At 57.1% G+C, this 18,175-nt stretch overlaps 1 protein-coding gene across 2 annotated transcripts in view; it reads left to right on the top strand.

Moving 5' to 3' along the window:
- The window catches only part of TSC22D3 (TSC22 domain family member 3), a 56,070-nt gene extending 44,079 nt beyond the window's left edge, over positions 1–11,991 (top strand). Inside the window, exons 1-3 of one of the 2 annotated variants that reach the window (XM_005311481.5) lie at positions 1,449–9,657; positions 9,768–9,819; positions 10,696–11,991. In XM_005311481.5, the coding sequence (XP_005311538.2) occupies positions 9,452–9,657; positions 9,768–9,819; positions 10,696–10,938 (501 nt within the window). In that variant the 5' untranslated portion in view covers positions 1,449–9,451 and the 3' untranslated portion in view covers positions 10,939–11,991. Of the gene's footprint in view, positions 1–1,448; positions 9,658–9,767; positions 9,820–10,695 lie in introns of those variants that run through there. The other variant, XM_008175623.4, reaches the window with a different exon arrangement.
- The last annotated feature ends 6,184 nt before the right edge of the window (positions 11,992–18,175 follow it).

Here is an 18,175-nt window from a genome sequence, read left to right as displayed (position 1 = left end):
CCATGCCCCTACCCCGAGCCCCAGTCTCCTGCCCCAGCCCTGAGCCCCCCCAAACCCCTCATCCCTGACCCCATCCCAGAGCCCTCACCTCCAGTCCAGAGTTTGTACCCCCTCCTGCATCCCAATCCCCTGCCTCAACACATAGCCCCCTCCTGCACTCCAAATTGCTCAGCCCCACCCCCCCAGCCTGGGGGCTGAGCACCCCCCTCCTGCACCCCAAACCCCTCATTCCCAGCCCCAGCCCAGAGCCTGCACCTCCAGCCAGAGCCCTCACCTCCTCCCACACCCCAACTCCCTGTCCCAGCCTGGAGCCCCCTCCCACACCCTGAACTCATTATTTCTGGCTCCACCCCAGAGCCAGCACCCCCAGCCCAGAGCCCTCACCCCCTCCTGCACCCCAAACCCCTGCCAAAGCCCAGTGAAAGTGAGTGAGGGTTGGGGAGAGTAAGCCACTGAGGGAGGGGGAATGTAGTGAGTGGGGGGCAGGGCCTCAGGGAAGGGCCGGGGCTGGGGTGGGGCCTTGGGGAAGGGGCCGGGGCTAGTTTTGTGTGACTAGGAAGTTGGCAACCCTACCTGGCCCGCCCGCCAGGAGCTAATGGAGCCAATTATTAACATGCCACAGTAAGGCCGACGAGGGTGGAGGGCAGGGAAGATGAGCTGATCTCCACTGATTAGAGGGGGATTCTGGGCATCCGGCAGTGATTCCCATCTCTGAACCCCAGTGGCCTCTGGTCCCTGACCATCTCCTGTAGAGGGGGATCGGCTGCCTGCAGCCTCTTTGCTGCTCGTTACTGGGTTATTTCTGCCAGCACAGGGACGCTACCAGGGACACCCTGGGCATCTCAAGGAGCAGAGAGCCAGGGCCCTGCTTGGCTTGGGTTAGCTATCTCTGTTCCTACTGCAGGGCTGGTCCTCGGGTGCTTATGGCATGTCCTCTGACCTGTGCTATATGGGAGCTCAGTTAGTGTTCACAGTGGTCCCGCCTGGCCCTAGAATTGAGGTGACCGTGGGGCAGACCATCTTTCTGGTGCATGGGCAGGTGGCCCGTTCCTGTATCTGGAATCCAGCGCTCCTTCCTGGCATTCTTGTCTTGAGATTTCTTCTCTGCTGGTTTCTCGTCCTAGAGCTCCGTGGTAACTGCTGCCATTGTCTTTGATTTAAGGAGCATGTGCAACATGGACATTGAATTTGTGCTCCTCTGCCTATACATCTCTGAACAGCTGGCAAAGCCATTCCAGCCCGGGGAGGGTGCTGCGATCCCCTGACAGTGCTAAGGGTGGGTCACTTGAGGGTGGGTAACTCCTATGGCTATTTTGTTAACATTGGTTATGCCTTTTTGGCTAACCCATTTGACTGTGCATGGTTAGGGCTTGATGGGGGTGGGGGGGACGAGAGGGGGCTTGAACTGATATAGCAAAAAGATATGCTGTGATTGAGAGCCATTATCTGTTACAATTTACCATTTACGGTGCTAGTTGATGAAAATATCCCTGCAGAGAAGTCCTCTAATAAGTGGCAATCATTCCTGTTTAATGTGCATAGATCTGTGTCACCTTGGCACCAAGGGTGATCGGGAATTGTATGTGGTAAGAACATAAGAACGGCCATGCTGGGTCAGACCAAAGGTCCATCCAGTCCAGTATCCTGTCTTCCGACAATGGCCAATGCCAGGTTCCCCAGAGGGAGTGAACTTAACAGGTAACGATCAAGTGATCTCTCTCCTGCCATCCATCTCCACCCTCTGACAAACAGAGGCTAGGGACACCATTCCTTACCCATCCTGGCTAATAGCCATTAATGGACTTAATCTCCATGAATTTATCTAGTTCTTCTTAAAACCCTGTTACAGTCCTAGCCTTCACAACCTCCTCAGGCAAGGAGTTCCACAGGTTGACTGTGCGCTGTGTGAAGAAGAACTTCCTTTTATTTGTTTTAAACCTGCTGCCCATTAATTTCATTTGGTGGCCCCTAGTTCTTATATTATGGTGGTAAATAACTTTTCCTTATTCACTTTCTCCACACCACTTATGATTTTATATACCTCTATCATATCCCCCTTAGTCTCCTCTTTTCCAAGCTGAAAAGTCCTAGCCTCTTGAATCTCTCCTAATATGGGACCCATTCCAAACCCCTAATCATTTTAGTTACCCTTCTCTGAACCTTTTCTAATGCCAGTATATCTTTTTTGAGATGAGAAGACCACATCTGTACGCAGTATTCGAGATGTGGGCATACCATGGATTTATATAAGGGCAATAAGATATTCACTGGTTCCTTTGCATTTGGGTTCCTGCCTTGAGTACAGATTTCACACTTGGATACTTTATCTTCAATAGCGGCATTCATGATGGGCTAGCATAGGGTCTGTTCTTCCACTTCCCAATTAAACGTTGTGGACTCTGATCGGCATTTCTGCGTGCTAGTCTGACATAGTGACCTCTGTGCAGAACCCCGTCATGTACAGTCATTTCCGCTGGATAGTCCCAGGAAGATCCAGGTGTCTGGGTTTCTTCTGCTGACCATCCTGGTCCATCCAGAATTCCTTTCTCTAGCTGTCGGTAGGGTGGAGCATTTTGTGTTCTTCTTTGAGTGTGTCATATTTAGCTTGGGGAATGGATCACACTTGAGCCAAGCCAGCGTTTCTAGGTGCACGTGAAGCATGTCACCAGGAGAAGCTCCTTGCCGGGCCAGTATTTCACATGGTGTAATGAGCATTGTCTGAGTTTTGCACAACAGTTTCCGTGTCCCCGCGTCTAAAGGTTTAGGGTCTTGTGGGTGCACCGGCTCCACCTCCCTGCCATCTAGTGTTTAGGCCTGACACTGCACGCAAGTCCTGTCTTGTTTCCCCTCACCCAGGTATAGAGAGGTGCAAACCAGCCCCCCTGAGCATTAGAGCACCCTTCAGGACCTCACATATTGATGACAAGATTAACATAAGCCAAAGGCAGACTGTGTTCAGGCCCATCTCAGGGGCAGTCCAATACCGCGTGGTGCTTCAGCCATTGGCACTCCAGGCCAAGACCCAAGTCAGAGGCCAGGACCCCTAGGCTGCTCCACTCCCTTCCCCTGAAGAACAGCCTCTGCTTCCTCCTTTCAGGATATTCCCGGTCCTGTCACATGGTCCTTCTCTTGGGAGCCTCCTAGTTCCTTTCCCTGGCCTACTCCTGGGACCACTCTCACTCCAGGGTGGCCCCCGCCAACCCCTTCTCCTCAGAGGCCGCTTCTTCCAGGGGTCTGAGCTCGGGCAGCCTGTGTATAGGTAGCAGGTTTCTTCTGGGCCAATCTGTTACCTCAGGATCTGTGGGGGCAGCTCGGCCTTGACCCCCTTCGGAGGGCTGTGGGCCCCAGGACCAGTCTGTTGCTACCTTGAGCCATTTCTGCCCATGCACAGATTCCAGAAGCTGCTCCCAGCAGACCTGGAGCCAGCCTTTTCTTCTCGTCCTGGGGCATTTTAGTCAGTTCTTTGGATGCCCCTGCCACTGGCTGGCCTCAGCGCAGAGAACACCACCTCCTTCAGTTTCTTTGCAGTGCCACTGGCTTCCAGGGACGTCCAGGCTTGCAGCTGTCTTTCCTTGCAGGATCCCTTCCAGGGCGACCAGAGATTCAGTAATGAGGGGCTGAGACCCAGGAGTGCTGGGAAGGGACTGAGCTTGATCTCCTGGCCCCAGGCCCCTGATGTGGGTCAGGGTCACCTGGCAAGAGTCAAGAGCTTTTACAGGTGCAGACTGAGCAAAGCCATGGGACCCCCATGTGTGCCGTCAGGGTGGTGGAGGGATGTCTGACTGGGAGGCCAGATGATCCCTTCCATTCTCTCCTGCCATGATATGTCTCTGCTGCTAGGGACCTGCCAGGATGTTCCTGGGGCTGGGGTCCAAGGGCTAGACCCAGGCAGTCCCAGGTTCAGGGTGACCACTGGGGGTTAGTCGATAGGGACAGAATTAGTGCCCACAGTTGTCCGAATGGCCTGGTAATGCATTAGCATACAGGAGTCCATCTGAGAGGAACAGAGTGGTCTAGTGGTAAGAGCAGGGGTCTAGGTGGCCTGGGTTCCATTCTTAGCTCTGGGAATTGACTTGGATCTAATAGTTAGAGCAGGGTGCTGTGAGTCAAGACTCCTGGGTTCTTTTCCTAGCTCTAGGAGGGGTGTGTGGTTGGGTGATGAGAGAAAGGGTTGACCTAGGTAACCTGGCTTCTATTCCCTGTCCTGGGAGGCAGTGTTTGCCACTGCTTAGAGCAGGGCACTTGGGCTTTATTCTCAGCTTTGCGGCTGGCTCACTCCTCTACTCTTTGCCTCAGTTTCCCCATTTATAATGTAGGGATTATGATCCCAGTTCCACTTTGTAAGGTGTAGTGTGACCCTTGGGTGGAAGGTGTTCGAGTGATTATTCCATCCTGTGTCAGTGCACAGCTCCCCAGGGAGGAGAAGGGGCCAGCGAGACAGATCCTGGATCCTGCTGCATCCCAGACTGCCCTCTAGAAAGGCTGCATCTTGAATGCACCATGACTAGCCACTGGGTGCCCTTGGCTCAGCTCAGCATGCAAGTTCATCTGGGAATGACTGTGACCAAGCGCTGGGTCTGGAGGCTCCAGTGGCAGATGCTGGCCTGGGAAGGGAGGCAGGGCACAGAAGCTGGGAATAATCCCTAGCTCTCAGGCTGGGGGTGCCCTGAGATTGATACCTATCCTGGAGAATGGCAGGCCAGGCGATCTCGGTGATCTGCCAGGAGGCACCAAGAATCCAGTCAGCGGCAGCAGGGCTGCTCTGGGGAGGATTAGGCTGGGGCAGGGCAGTTCGTCTGCCATGCGGCCTGCTGCCTGTCAGAGCTTTCCAGCCTAGGCCCCCGACACTGCAGAGAGCCCTTTGCTGGGCCTAGGCTCCCACGCCCCCTGGCCCGGGCTTAACCGGCCTGTAGGTACCTCCCCAGCTTACACAGGGCTCTGGCCTGGAGGGCGTGTGCACAGAGAGCAGAATCAAGGGCCCTCTGAGCATCCCAATCACTGGTGCTTTGGCTGTGTCAGCTGGTGGGGGGCAGTGCTAGGGGGCGGCTCTCTGAGCCATGGCAGAACTGCACGAGTGACAGGGGAATGCCAGGTTCTCCTTGTGGTGGCCTGGGGCCTGCTCTCTTGGTCATGGCGGAGCAGCAGGAGTGACCGGGCAATGCCAGGTTCTCCTTGGGGCAGTGCCATGGGACAGCCTGGGGCCTGCTCTCTGGGCCATGGGGGAGCTGGGAGGGCAGCGGGAGTTAGTGATGAGGGGGTGGCACTATGAGGCCTGGTCTCCAGGCTTTGCCAGAGCCAGCTGGTTTTTGCCCCAGCTCTGCAGAGGGCGGCTGCCAAACCCCACATGGTGCTGAGGGCACCATGTTCCCAGTCACAACCAGGTCTTCCTGGCCCACTCCAAGCAGGGCCCTAGATCAGCGCCTACACCTGCTGTCTTTTCCCCAATAACTGCCCCACCCTCTGGAATCCAAACAGCAGCCAGCACCCGCGCCGGCCCAGCAGGCTGTGCTCACCAGCTGAGTCACCCAGATAAAGAGTCCCCATGTCCAGGAGCCGCAGGGCTGCCCTTCCACACAAGGGAGATAGCGCCCGGGTCCTCCATGCACTGCCCACGTGGACGCTTATCTCAGCATTCACCTCTGCCCACGTGAGTGTGAACCGGGGTGGGGGCTGTGCTGCACTACTGCTGGTGTGTGTGGTGCTTTACTGAACCCACGAGATGTGGCCCTGGTTCCACTGCCTTTCCTGCTCCTAGTGACCTGCTGGGGCTGGGGGGGGGGGGGGTCCTCTGGTGGCTGTGGTGGGGACAAGACCCTGAGCAGCTCAGGCTGGCTGGCAGTTCTAGTTTATTAGTAGAAGGCTGGCCCTGGCTCCCTGGGTGTCTGTGCAGTGCCTGGCACCACGGGGCCTGCTCTGAGCTATTAGGGGGATCCCACAGACATGGGGATAGAGGCACAGCCCTCCTCTGAAGTGCAGATACCCTAGCAGGGGCCGAAGGCTGACGTCAGCCGCTCAGAACCGCTCTAGGAAAACCCACCCATGTGCTAGCACGCAGATGCCTTCCGGAGTACCTGAGGAGGCTGGTTCCTGTTGGCTGGGCGTGGTGTGGAACAGGGAAAGTAGAGGAGTGTCCCTGGGCGCCAGGAGGGTAGAGATCCAGGAGCAGAGCTCACGTTTTCAGGAGGATGGGCTCCTGCATTTGTATATTGCTGCTCGGGTCACTGGGTGCTGCTGGGTGCCAGAGAGCGGAGAGAAGGGAGCTAACACAGCACTATGGAGTGCATGAGCAAACACATCCAAGTATGCAAATGTCTGAGCCAAAAGCGGCTCTCTCTCCCAGCGAAAGCTGGGCTGGGAACAGCCAGCAGGCCCAGCTTGAGGGACCTCACAGAGAATTGCTGTCTGTCTCGTGAGAGGCCGAGTACCTTGGGCCAGGGACCACGCCTTGCTTGGTGTCTCTGAGCCCAGTCAGCACTTTGCTCAGCATTGGTGGGGGTGGGGGCCCGCAAGGACACTGGGATGCAGTGTGCATTATAAACAACCCCATGTCCAGTGAGAGCTCCAATTGGGGCCTGCAGTGCAAGGAGCCCCTGTGCTGCTGATAGACTGTGTAAATGTCATGCACACGCACAACGCTGAGCCATAACTCTGCTTCTCCCACTCAACAGCCACGCCAGCTGACACACAGGTGGTAGTAGCAGTAGTAGGCCTCTTATCCTGGGTGTGGGCCCAGCCCACTAGATGGCAGCATCGCACTCTCAGCCACAGACCCACAAAGCCAGGACATTACACACTATACCTGCACAGAGCACGCTACCTGGCGGGCCCCCCGCTCTAGCACTGCCCCGAGCTCAGTAGCTCTGCACCCGTGTTCAATATACACCCACGATTCGCTGCCATGATGCAAGTGCCCGTTCTGCAGGAGGAGGGACCCCATCTCTCCCCTGGCACTCATGGTACACATCTGGTCATGGTACCCACTCAGCCCTCTAGCGTGTGCAGTTTCGGTACTCCTGGGGAAAACACACCTGTACCAAGCGCACATGATGGCCACCAAGGCTATGATCCGGTTATGCAGCCCAGAGCAGTCTGGCACAAAAGCTGCTGCCCACAGGGGCAATAACATCTGCAAACACTTGGAAGGTGGTAAGGTGATAGGGAACAGCCAGCATGGATTTGTAAAGAACAAATCATGTCAAACCAATCTGATAGCTTTCTTCGATAGGATAACGAGTCTTGTGGATAAGGGAGAAGCTGTGGATGTGGTATACCTAGACTTTAGTAAGGCATTTGATACGGTCTCGCATGATATTCTTATCGATAAACTAGGCAAATATAATTTAGATGGGGCTACTATAAGGTGGGTGCATAACTGGCTGGATAACCGTACTCAGAGAGTTATTAATGGTTCCCACTCCTGCTGGAAAGGCATAACAAGTGGGGTTCCACAGGGGTCTGTTTTGGGACCGGCTCTGTTCAATATCTTCATTAACGACTTAGATATTGGCATAGAAAGTATGCTTATTAAGTTTGCGGATGATACCAAACTGGGAGGGATTGCAACTGCTTTGGAGGACAGTGTCATAATTCAAAATGATCTGGACAAATTGGAGAAATGGTCTGAGTTAAACAGGATGAAGTTTAACAAAGACAAATGCAAAGTGCTCCACTTAGGGGAAAAAAAAAATCAGTTTCACACATACAGAATGGGAAGAGACTGTCTAGGAAGGAGTATGGCAGAAAGGGATCTAGGGGTTATAGTGGACCACAAGCTAAATATGAGTCAACAGTGTGATGCTGTTGCAAAAAAAGCAAACGTGATTCTGGGATGTATTAACAGGTGTGTTGTGAGCAAGACATGAGAAGTCATTCTTCCGCTCTACTCTGCTCTGGTTAGGCCTCAGCTGGAGTATTGTGTCCAGTTCTGGGCACCGCATTTCAAGAAAGATGTGGAGAAATTGGAAAGGGTCCAGAGAAGAGCAACAAGAATGCTTAAAGGTCTTGAGAACATGACCTATGAAGGAAGGCTGAAAGAATTGGGTTTGTTTAGTTTGGAAGAGAAGACTGAGAGGGGACATGATAGCAGTTTTCAGGTATCTAAAACGGTGTCATAAGGAGGAGGGAGAAAACTTGTTCACCTTAGCCTCTAAGGATAGAACAAGAAGCAATGGGCTTAAACTGCAGCAAGGGAGGCCTAGGTTGGACATTAGGAAAAAGTTCCTAACTGTCAGGGTGGTTAAACACTGGAATAAATTGCTTAGGGAGGTTGTGGAATCTCCATCTCTGGAGATATTTAAGAGTAGGTTAGATAAATGTCTATCAGGGATGGTCTAGACAGTATTTGGTCCTGCCATGCAGGCAGGGGACTGGACTTGATGACCTCTCGAGGTCCCTTCCAGTCCTTGAATCTATAAACCCTTGTTGCATCCCTTTGGGGGAGCAGCATCTTCCTAAGGCCCTTCCTCTTAGGCACCTTCGGCTTGCACATGCAGCTACCAGACGCCAGGGGGCGCCCTGCACCTGCGAGGAAGGGAGGGAACCACCAGCAGACGCCATTGGAAGCTGTTGGGAGTCGAAAGTCAAAACATGTTTTGGTGGAAGCTTATGTAACTCTGGTTAAGAAGCGACCTACTTCTGGGGTGCTGTAGCTCCTGGGCGCAGCCTCGAACCTGCCATAATTTGGGCGTTATTCGCGAGAATTGTTTTGTTTCACATGCACATTTTTACACTCGCTTTGGCAGCCGGGTTTGGCGCCCTTGCAAGCCGGGGGAAAAGGCTAAAAGCTGTTTTATTTTCGCGATCAACAAGACGACGGCCCGGGGCCGGGTTCCTTTGCTTTGCATGTCGCCCCTTGAACCGGGTGTGACTGAAATATTGCAAGCTGCAGAAATCTCGGGGTGGGGGTTGGTATTGGAATGCCGGACACTTGCATGTCCAATGACGCAATGTTTTTGCAACATGCAAAACGACCCTCACCATCCGTGTAGACGGTGTGTATTGGGGGTAAAAGCCTGGGGGTGGTTAGTAGCGCCGGGGGTCTACACACACCAGGTTCCAGCAGAGAACTAGGCTGCTAGCAAAGCTCTTGCAGGGGGGGAGGGGGCGGGCGGAGCTCTCCAGGGCATGTGTGTAGGAAAAATTCTGCACCGCGGAGTTAACCCCCCCGGGCCCCTGTACCCTCTCCCGACACACTGTTTGCAAAGCGGGGGGCACGGAAAGCGCTGAGATCCCTGCGCTCGCCCCAGGGTTCAGGGCGGGGACATGGCAGAGCCGCAGCCTCCCCACGCCCCACCCAGCCGCAGCCTGACACCATGTGACGCCAGCAGGAGCCTCCTATATAAGGCGGCGGCGCTCGGACAGACCCCCACTGGTGGCTAGATCCCGGCCTGTGACTGTAGTGTGCTCGTCCGGTCCCTGCCCGCCCACCTGCCCTGCGTCTTGCGCCCGGCCCATGGTCGGCTCTGTTAGCCCACTGCGCGCCCTGCCGATCCCGAGCGACGAGAGCCCGCTAGCCCTGCGCGCCGCGGCCCTGGCCATGAGCACCGAGCTCTACCAGTCCGCCATGGAGGTGGCCGTGTACCAGCTGCACAACTTCTCCATTTCCTTCTTCTCCTCGCTGCTCGGCGGGGACGTGGTCTCCGTCAAGTTGGACAACAGGTAGCGCCCGGGCCGTGCTGGGGGGCTCCACGCGGGGGGCGCCGGGCTGGGGGGAGCTGTCCGGAGCGGGGCTCGCTGCTAACCGGCCGCCCCTTTCTTGTGTCTTTCAGCGCCTCCGGAGCCAGCGTGGTGGCGATCGACAACAAGATCGAGCAGGCGATGGTGAGCATGGGCGGGGTCACTCCGCGGGTAGGGTCCTCCTGGGCTGATGCATTAGGGCTCGCGCCTGCCCCCTTCCCCGGGATCGCTGCGGGGCGCACGCCGTCTTCGTCTTCCGCTGGCGAAGCTCACTGACCGCTGCAGCGCGCCGGGCGGGTCGGGGGATCCCAAAGCGCAGGCGGGACCCCCGGGTGTCCCGTTGCCCGGAGCCCCAAGCCCGCGCCCTGCAGCCAGAGAGGCAGGACACAGCACCCCCCGTGCCCCTAGAGTGCCTGGGACCCACACCCCTCGCTTGGGAGCTGGCAGGGGCCCTCCTGGGAAAGCAACAAAGTTCTTCTCCCAGCGCGGCTTCGAGGCTTCACTCCAGCCATGCCAAGGGCTGTGGCACATCAAACTCCAAAATTGTTTTTCCTCTTGTGGGGGAAAGAGCGCAGTGATCTTGCCCTGGGTTAGAGGGAGGGTGCTTGGTAGCAGATCGGAGCTCCGGTGTGGCTGCTGAGCCCTGCTGGGAAGGGCAGAGAGCTGAGCTCAGAGACCTGCAGAATGGCACCAGGGAGTTGTTACAAATCTGCTGTACAGTATGGGCTGCATGGTGACTGGTTTGCAGTGTCCCTGGCAGATGTGCCCCTTGCTAAACTGTGCTAATAGCATCCCCTGCATCCTGTACATGAGAGCCCTTTAGCCAGAACCCCACAACCACTGCCCCTGCTCCAGCCAGACAGCTGGATTCAGCTGCTGGGAGCTCAGGCTAGCTCTGAGCATTGATGACAGCAGCACAGAGCCCAGCTGGTCGTGGGCTGCAGCCAGAGTCGATAGCTGAGCCTGGGAGTTGTGGCAGAATGGTTTGGTAACAGCATGCCTTTGGTTCATCTCTTGTAGGATCTAGTGAAAAACCACTTGATGTATGCTGTGCGGGAGGAGGTGGAGATCCTCAAAGAGCAGATCAAAGAACTGGTGGAGAAGAACTCCCAGCTGGAGCGAGAGAACAGCCTCTTGAAAACGCTGGCCAGCCCTGAGCAGCTGGAGAAATTCCAGTCCCGGCTGCCTGCAGAGGTGCTATCTGCAGAGGAGCAGGGCGGGGCGGCTACCCCGGCCCAGCACACCAGGGGCTCTGCGGTGTAAGGTGGCTCTGTCCTTGGAGTGGGCAGAGCCACTGAACTCTTTCTACTTAATCTCCTTAAAAGTTGTTTCCTTCCTCATCTCATGTGGAGAACTTCCCAAGCTAGCGAGAGCTACGAGATGTGCCAGGGGCGCTGCCCCAGCTGCTGGGACACTGACTGGCTCTGAAGGAGTGAGGTGTCATGTTAGGACACTGCACAGCCAGACGACCCCCAACAGGGGCCTCTTTGCATGTCCTTAAGAGTGCAGGGGCTGCAAAACGGGTCATGTGCCCTCGCTGCACCGTTCAGCTGGGCTCCTGTTGCACTTGACAAAGACTGATCCTTGGAGGAAGCCAGTTGTTGTTGAAGAGAGATACAATCTGCCCCTCCTGCCACCCTGGAATGGGCCTGGGGCAGGAACCAAAAACTGACCCCGTCAGCACCTTTGTTTTGGCGTCTGTGGACAGTGCATGGCTTGTGTAGACCACAGGTTGGGGATTACAAGGAAAGCTTTGTTTCGTTAGTGCAGGGATTTTTATATCCTTAACTGCATCTAAGGAACGTATACACGCAACCAGTGCTGGGGATGGCTACAGAAGCCTGGGCTCTTGCGGGGGCTCTATGGATGCTGCTGCCCATAGCTGTATGCCTGGGGCCAGCTGGGGATTCAGCCGAGCGTGGAGGTGGGACGTTTGGATGCTGTTTGGAAATGGGTGACTGGAGCTCTCTCACTGTGGGATAGATTTTTATACATAGCTCGGTCTGTGTACAGAGCCCCCCCGGGAGGGAGATTCCCCCTCCTCCAGCCTGCCCAGTGCAGGGCCACAGGATACCCACAGCAGAGATTTTATAATGAAACATGCCAATGAGACCTGCCTGCCGTGGACGGGGCGGCACGATCCCTCGGGGGTGAGAGCCGAGGTTATTTGCTCCGTGAGCGTTTCCCCCCTCCCCCCCGCCGACAGAGCTCTCGCGGAGCAGACTGGGCATTGCTCTCGACATTGGACTGTCAGAGCATTAATGTGACTGTGTGAATCTAGCTAGAAATGGCAATAAACTCTACTTTTGATATAGACGCAGAGAGGTATGTCTTTGTAATGGGAGAGGGGCAGTGTGGAGGGGAGGGTCTGGGTAGTGGGAAGGGTGGGGGTGGGATGGTGTTGATGGGAGAGGATCAGTGCCTGTGGGGGGGGGCTGGGGGAGGGGAGAGGATAGGTGCTTGGGGATGGGGGGGGGGGCAAACTCCAAAAGCTTTGGTGGGATGTGGGCTGAGGTTCAGACTCCGCAGGGAGGGACTGTCCAGCCCCTGTGTGCTTTGACCTGAGAGAGGCCAACTGGTGACATCTGTGGTGTGGTTCTGTCAGGGAGCTCCCCCTGCCCACACCCACACATTCCTCTGCTGCTCTCCAGTGAGATGCAGCATGCTGTGCTGGGATGCAGTGTCTTCAACTGGTCACTCTGGAAGCTCCTTTCGTGCTGGATGCTGCTGGCTTCCAACGTGAAGCCCCTGAGTCGGGGAGGGGGTGTGTGAATAGAGGAGTCAGTGATCCCAGCCCCCTCTGCATTTCAGCCTAATGGGCTGAGACTTGGACCCTTGCGGGGCCTATCCCCATTGCAGCCTGCAAGATGAGAGCAGGGGGTGAGCGCTGGCACCACCAGGGTGGGCAGCACAACTACTCGAGCCAAGGGGGCCTGGAGTATGTGGCGGTGGGGGAGGGGGGCAGGTGTGCAGGGGCATTGGGTGCTGGGCTGTTACAAAAGGGAGATGCGGGGTCTGCAGCCCCCTAGGGTTCCAGCCCTAGGCTCCCACACAGCTTTGACGGTGCCCTCAGCCCCGTGCTGTCCCAGGCCTGGGCTCCCAAATCTTCGAGCCCACAGAAGGGGACTGGTGCCCCTGGAGGAAGATCTTTCAGACGGTGCAGTCACATACCAGAGGAGCAGCGGCCCTCTCCCAAGCTGCTGGGCTGGGCTGTGGGTGCTGCATGGAGCTGGCGTCCGTGAGAGGAGACGAGCGCTGTATGAGGGCACAATGAGAGGGTCACAGCTCCTGGGGTGAAGAACATCCCCATATCATCCCTCACTGACGCTCCTCTCTAGCCGTGAGTGTCAGCGGATGCTGCTGGGACAAACCTGGGGGAGCCTCACCAGGATGGGCCCCGCTGGGAAGAAAGCAAAAAGACCGTTGTGAGCAGGTTGGAAAGGGCTGGACCGTCCCTGCGCTGGAGCCAGGAGCCCAGGGAGGGCAGCAATCGGGGGGTACCAGGGGGGGCAGGGATCAGGATGCAGAGAGACTCAAGCTGATTGGGAGGTGCCCCCTGGGGCAAGCTCTGAGGGATCCCATTCTCAAGGGAACAACCCTGTCCTGGTCCCTGGGAGCCAAATGAGCAGCCAGAGCTTTGCCATTTCCAGAGACCACCCCACAACGGGCAAAGCACCCCTTCCCGTCGGTCCCCAGTGGGGGAAGGGCACCTGGCAGAGACACTGACCCCTCTGCCTCTGTTCCCAGCATCCCAGCCTCCAGTGCAGCCTCTGACCTATCTGGGGTGACAGTGCCCCAGGTCCTGCAGGAGGCTGGCTTAGCAGTGTGGTGCCCACCCCTCCTCCTCCACCCGCTGCCCAGCTTCCCAGCCCATGCCCAGCTGGCACTTACCACGCTGCCCAGGGAGCTGCCCAGAAAGGGGCTCTCCAGCCCCAGCCACCTTCCCGCACAGCTGCTCTCAGCTTCAGGGCGCAAGCCGGCTCTGCCTAACCAGGTCTGTTCGATCCCATCCCCACCCACTGTCACTCCTGATTAGGGGCCTGGGTCTCCCCACTGGCATCACTCCAGGGCAGGACTGGGCTGCAGCATCCTGCCAGGCTGTCACCCAGTTGCCCCTGTCTGCACTTTATCCCCGCCCATGCTGAGCCAAGCCCCCTACGCCATGCACACGGGGACCTGCCAGGCTGCAGCCACATATGGTGCCCAGAGGCTGCAGCTGTCTGTGTGGCCGGTGGCAGCCGTCCCTGCATGGCTGGAGGAAATGCTTTGGGCACCTTTGAGAGAGCGGCTCCAGGGTAACAAATGCAGGCATGGCCTCCTCTGTGCTCAGTGGGGCTGGGCTGCGGGGACACCTGGAGCGATGGGTCATGGAAAGAGGCAAGGCGTGGGGTGGTGAGGCTGGGCTGGGGTAGGGGGTGAGCTCCCCAGGGAATGGCAAGCAGAGAGAACAAGGGGGTGCTCTGCTGCTCCCCAGGAGGTCACCTCCCGACGCCTACGCTTGGGCTACTCCCCTGGGCCCTCAGCCAATGGGCCCCTGAGCCCTTTTCCTGCCACGGCGTCGCATTTGGAGCTTGTGTGCCGGTGCTTGTCCACTAGGCCCCCTAAATCCTTCCCAGTCACTGCTCTCCTTGCCCCCAGCCTGAGGGTGCAGCCTGCGCTCCTCGGTGCATGACCTGGTGTTGCATTTTGTTTGACTGGGCCCAGCTGCTCAGCAGGGCTGGCTCCAGGCACCAGCCCACCAAGCTTGTGCTTGGGGCGGCACCTGGAGGGGGGCGGCGCGGTGCTACGGCTCCGGCCGCCGGGGAGAGCGGAGCCGCAGTGGGTTTGCCGCCCTCCCCCGGCGCTCTGGCCGCTGGGGAGAGCAGGGCCGGACTGGGCTCTCCGCCCTCCCCCCGGCGCTCTGGCCGCCGGGGAGAGCGGAGCCCCGGCCGGGCTCTCTGCTCTCCTCCCGGGGCTCCGGCCGCCAGCGGAGGGGCGGCGGGCTCGCTGCCCTCCCCCCGGCGCTGGGGTGGGGGGAGCGGGAGGCTTTTTTGCCGCCCCCCCTGCTGCTCAGTGATCCTGCACCTGCTATACGACTCAGTGCTCGTTACCGCGCTGCCCAGCTTCGTGTCAGCTGCAAATGGTCCATGTTGGCACTGTTGACGTCATTAAGCCTCACCCTAGGTAACTCGGGAGGGTGGAAGGCCACAAAGTGTCAATGAAGCCTTCCTGCACTAGGCCTAAGTGAACCAAACTCTATCCTTCCATGTTTAAACTCTAATCAACCTCAAAAGCCAGGTGCAATTGGAATATGTAAGCAACCAGTTATCTGTGTGCAACCTCCTGCTCAAGCGGTAATAATGAGGCCTGCATGTTTCTGGCTGAAGGGAAAAAGGACAAGATAATGGTTTAAAGAAGTTATTAACAAGCTAGGCTTATAGCTGCCAAGAATGACTTAACTATTACCAGGGACGGGAGGGGTAGAGGGCGGAATGGGGGGGAGAAAGAGAGGGCTAGAGAGGAAAGGGGGGGGGGGGTGAGGCTTAACTGCAAAATGTATAAAAGAAGAAAAACTGTTCCTGTTAATGTGCTTGATTTGAGACTTGCCAGTCTCCTTGCACCGCTTTGGGATCCCAAATAAACTTTGTTTGCTTCTCCACCTGGTGTGTTTATTGACGCGAAGCACACGGGGCAACGAACCCGCTGTTGCTTTGCCTCGGGCACTCTGTGCTGGCAACAGCACTGAACACAGAACGGAGCCCTATGTGCCCCACTTCAACACCGCAGTTCGTGATGGTTCTGCAGTGAGAATTACGTGGTGAGAGCTGTCAGATCCCCAGTTCTTATCATTACCCCACATGGTTTTAGTGCGAACCCGCAGTGCTAGTTTTGTAAGCCAACCATTGTGCGGTACTAAATCAAACATGTTACAAAAGTCAAGTCCAGCTACATAGTCCGAATGCATCCCAGACAGACAGCAGGTCAGTTTGACAACTCGCCGCAAAATCCTGGTCCAGCATTAAGGCTTTTTTGATTGAATCCTGTATCAGCTTTGCCATGATTTTGCCTGGGTCTGATGTCCCCTCCACGACTGTAACGGGAGGAGGGGTAACGCAGGTGGGAGTCACAGTCCCATGGGGAACAGCCCCTGAAATGCCCCACAAGGCTTGAACCCTGGTTGTGCTCACCCTACCGAATGGCTGATGAAGAGTTGCAGGCATGTGGCTCATGCACCCTCCTGCCCTGGGGTTCAGCACATGGGCAAGACAGGCTGTGTCTGCTGGAGCTGGGTTTGCAGGTGCTCAAGCAGAAGGGTCAGGCCATGCCAGCTCCCATGGCTCAGAGTGTTCCCGGCTCCAGCTGGGTCTGGCACCAGGGCCCATAGCCAGGCTGAGCCCCCCCAGCTAAACTCCCCTGGCTCACAGCTTCCCAGCGCCCTGGCTCCAGGCCTGCAGCCCCTCGAAGGGCGTGGCGCTGGGAGGCAGCACATGCTCAGCCCTGCACCTGGCAGGAGGTGCTGGACAATGCAGCTGCAAATGGGGAACCCAGCACAGTTGGGATGCTGCTCCCCAAGCAGCTGGTGAGCAGCTAGGGTGACCAGATGTCCCGATTTTATAGGGACAGTCCTGATATTTGGGGTTTTGTCTTATATAGGAGCCTATTATCCCCTACCTCCTGTCCCGATTTTTCAAACTTGCTATCTGGTCACCCTATGAGCAGCCAGCCCTGCTCGTCCGGGCAGGCTCCCCTTCCCCTGCACAGGCAGGGGCTTCACCTCACTCACGCTGCAGGACAGAGGCATCTTTTCCTTCCAGCCAATCCCACGTTCCCCTTTCCCTGTCCATGCTTGAGCGCTGGACACCCGCCACCCCATCCCAGCCTACAGGAGCCAGCACACCCCTACTCAGGCAGGAGGCTGACAGCCCAGCCCTGGGTCAGGCAATTTACAGCTGCCCCAAAAGTGAGGAGTCCAATGGCAGGGAACCGTAGAGTCCTTGGCCCATGAATACCAATTGTGCGCGCTGGGCACTGCCTGAGGGCTGAGTGCAATACAGCATAAGGGCACGTGGGCCCAGAGAGTCCCTTGCAGACTAATGTGAAAACGCAGCACAATGCGGGAGTGGGAGGCGTCAGTCATAGCTTGGGCAAGGCCCAGGACTAGACGGGGGGTGGGCTGTGGGCCAAGACTTGAGGGGCATCAGCAGAGGCTAGAACTGTGTGTGGAGCCCAGTGCAGGGATAGCAGAGGGGTTGAGGGGCATTGGCAGAGCTGGGGGGTGCCCAGGGGTGGGTGGGCACTAGGAATTAGAATTACATCCATTGTTTTAAACAGAGGAACTATTCGAAGGCCACGTTTCCGAGGCTGGCTGGGGATTCACCTGTGGGGCTGGCAGTGCCCAGACTTGGGGGTGCTGGTAGGTGGCTGGGCTCCTGATGGCACCTGGCAGCCTCTCCTGTTGCTGTTGGGCTCTGATGCTGCATCCAGCACAGCTGGGCCCAGGGGAGGTTTCAGAGCCAGCCCTGGGGAGTCAGTGACGTCAGGAGGGGAAGTGGCAGAAGAGCCACAGAGCTCCAAGAACATCAGTTCCCTGGGCAACGCTGGGTAAACAGACAAACTCAGGCCCAGCCGCGGGCATGGGGGAGGGGAGCTGCGCTTGCTGCTGCTTTGGAGGGGACACTCTCCACCCGCCGCTGCTCATGGTTCTGCAGTGCCCAGGCGCCACACGCCAATGCAGCCTCTTGCCTGCTGCCCCCTGGCTGGTGCATCCCCGCCCCCACTGATGCCAGCACACACATGCTGGTACACGCACTGTGCACACAGAGGCGTGCTAAGATGCGGGTGCATTGCTTTGAAGGGGTGTGAAGAAGTGGGACTGTTCTTAATGTTTTCTCTGAATACTGTGTGAGCGCCTCAGTTTCCCCTATGCATTTCTTAAGTCTCTAGAGGGTGAGATTGTTGCAGAGCAAAGGGCCAGTGTGCATAAATGGCCGGCACTCTGTCTTCTGGCAACTAATGGCCGGGGCCTTTCCTCCCTGCAAAGGTGTTGGAGAACAAAGAGCTCAGGTGACCTCCTGGCCCAGGAAAGAGACAAAGGCCAGAAAGGAGGGGTTGGAGAGTTTCACTTTGGAGCTGGCTGGGGATGTGGAGTGAAGTGCAGATGTGGGTGTCTGGCTCACTACCCCCCAAAATGGACCTGGCTGAGGGGTCCTGTTCTCTGTACCTACAAGCTCTGTTTTAGACTGTGTTCCTGTCATCTAATAAACCTCTGCTTTACTGGCTGGCTAAGAGTCACATCTGACTGCAAAGTTGGGGTGCAGGACCCTCTGGCTTCCCCAGGACCCCGCCTGGGCGGACTCGCTGTGGGAAGCGCACGGCGGGGCAGAGGATGCTGAATGCTCAAAGGTCAGACCCAGGAAGGTGAAGCCGTGTGAGCTTCTTGCCCGGAAGACAGCCTGCTCACAGAGAGGAGACTTCACCAGAGTCCTTGACTGGCTTTGTAGGGAGCAGTTCCAGAGCATCG

The sequence above is a fragment of the Chrysemys picta genome, chromosome 9 (assembly GCF_011386835.1).
Source record: "Chrysemys picta bellii isolate R12L10 chromosome 9, ASM1138683v2, whole genome shotgun sequence".
NCBI lineage: Eukaryota > Metazoa > Chordata > Testudines > Emydidae > Chrysemys > Chrysemys picta.
Note: the sequence above shows the minus strand (reverse complement) of the source record. Positions and strands in the feature narration are given on the sequence as shown.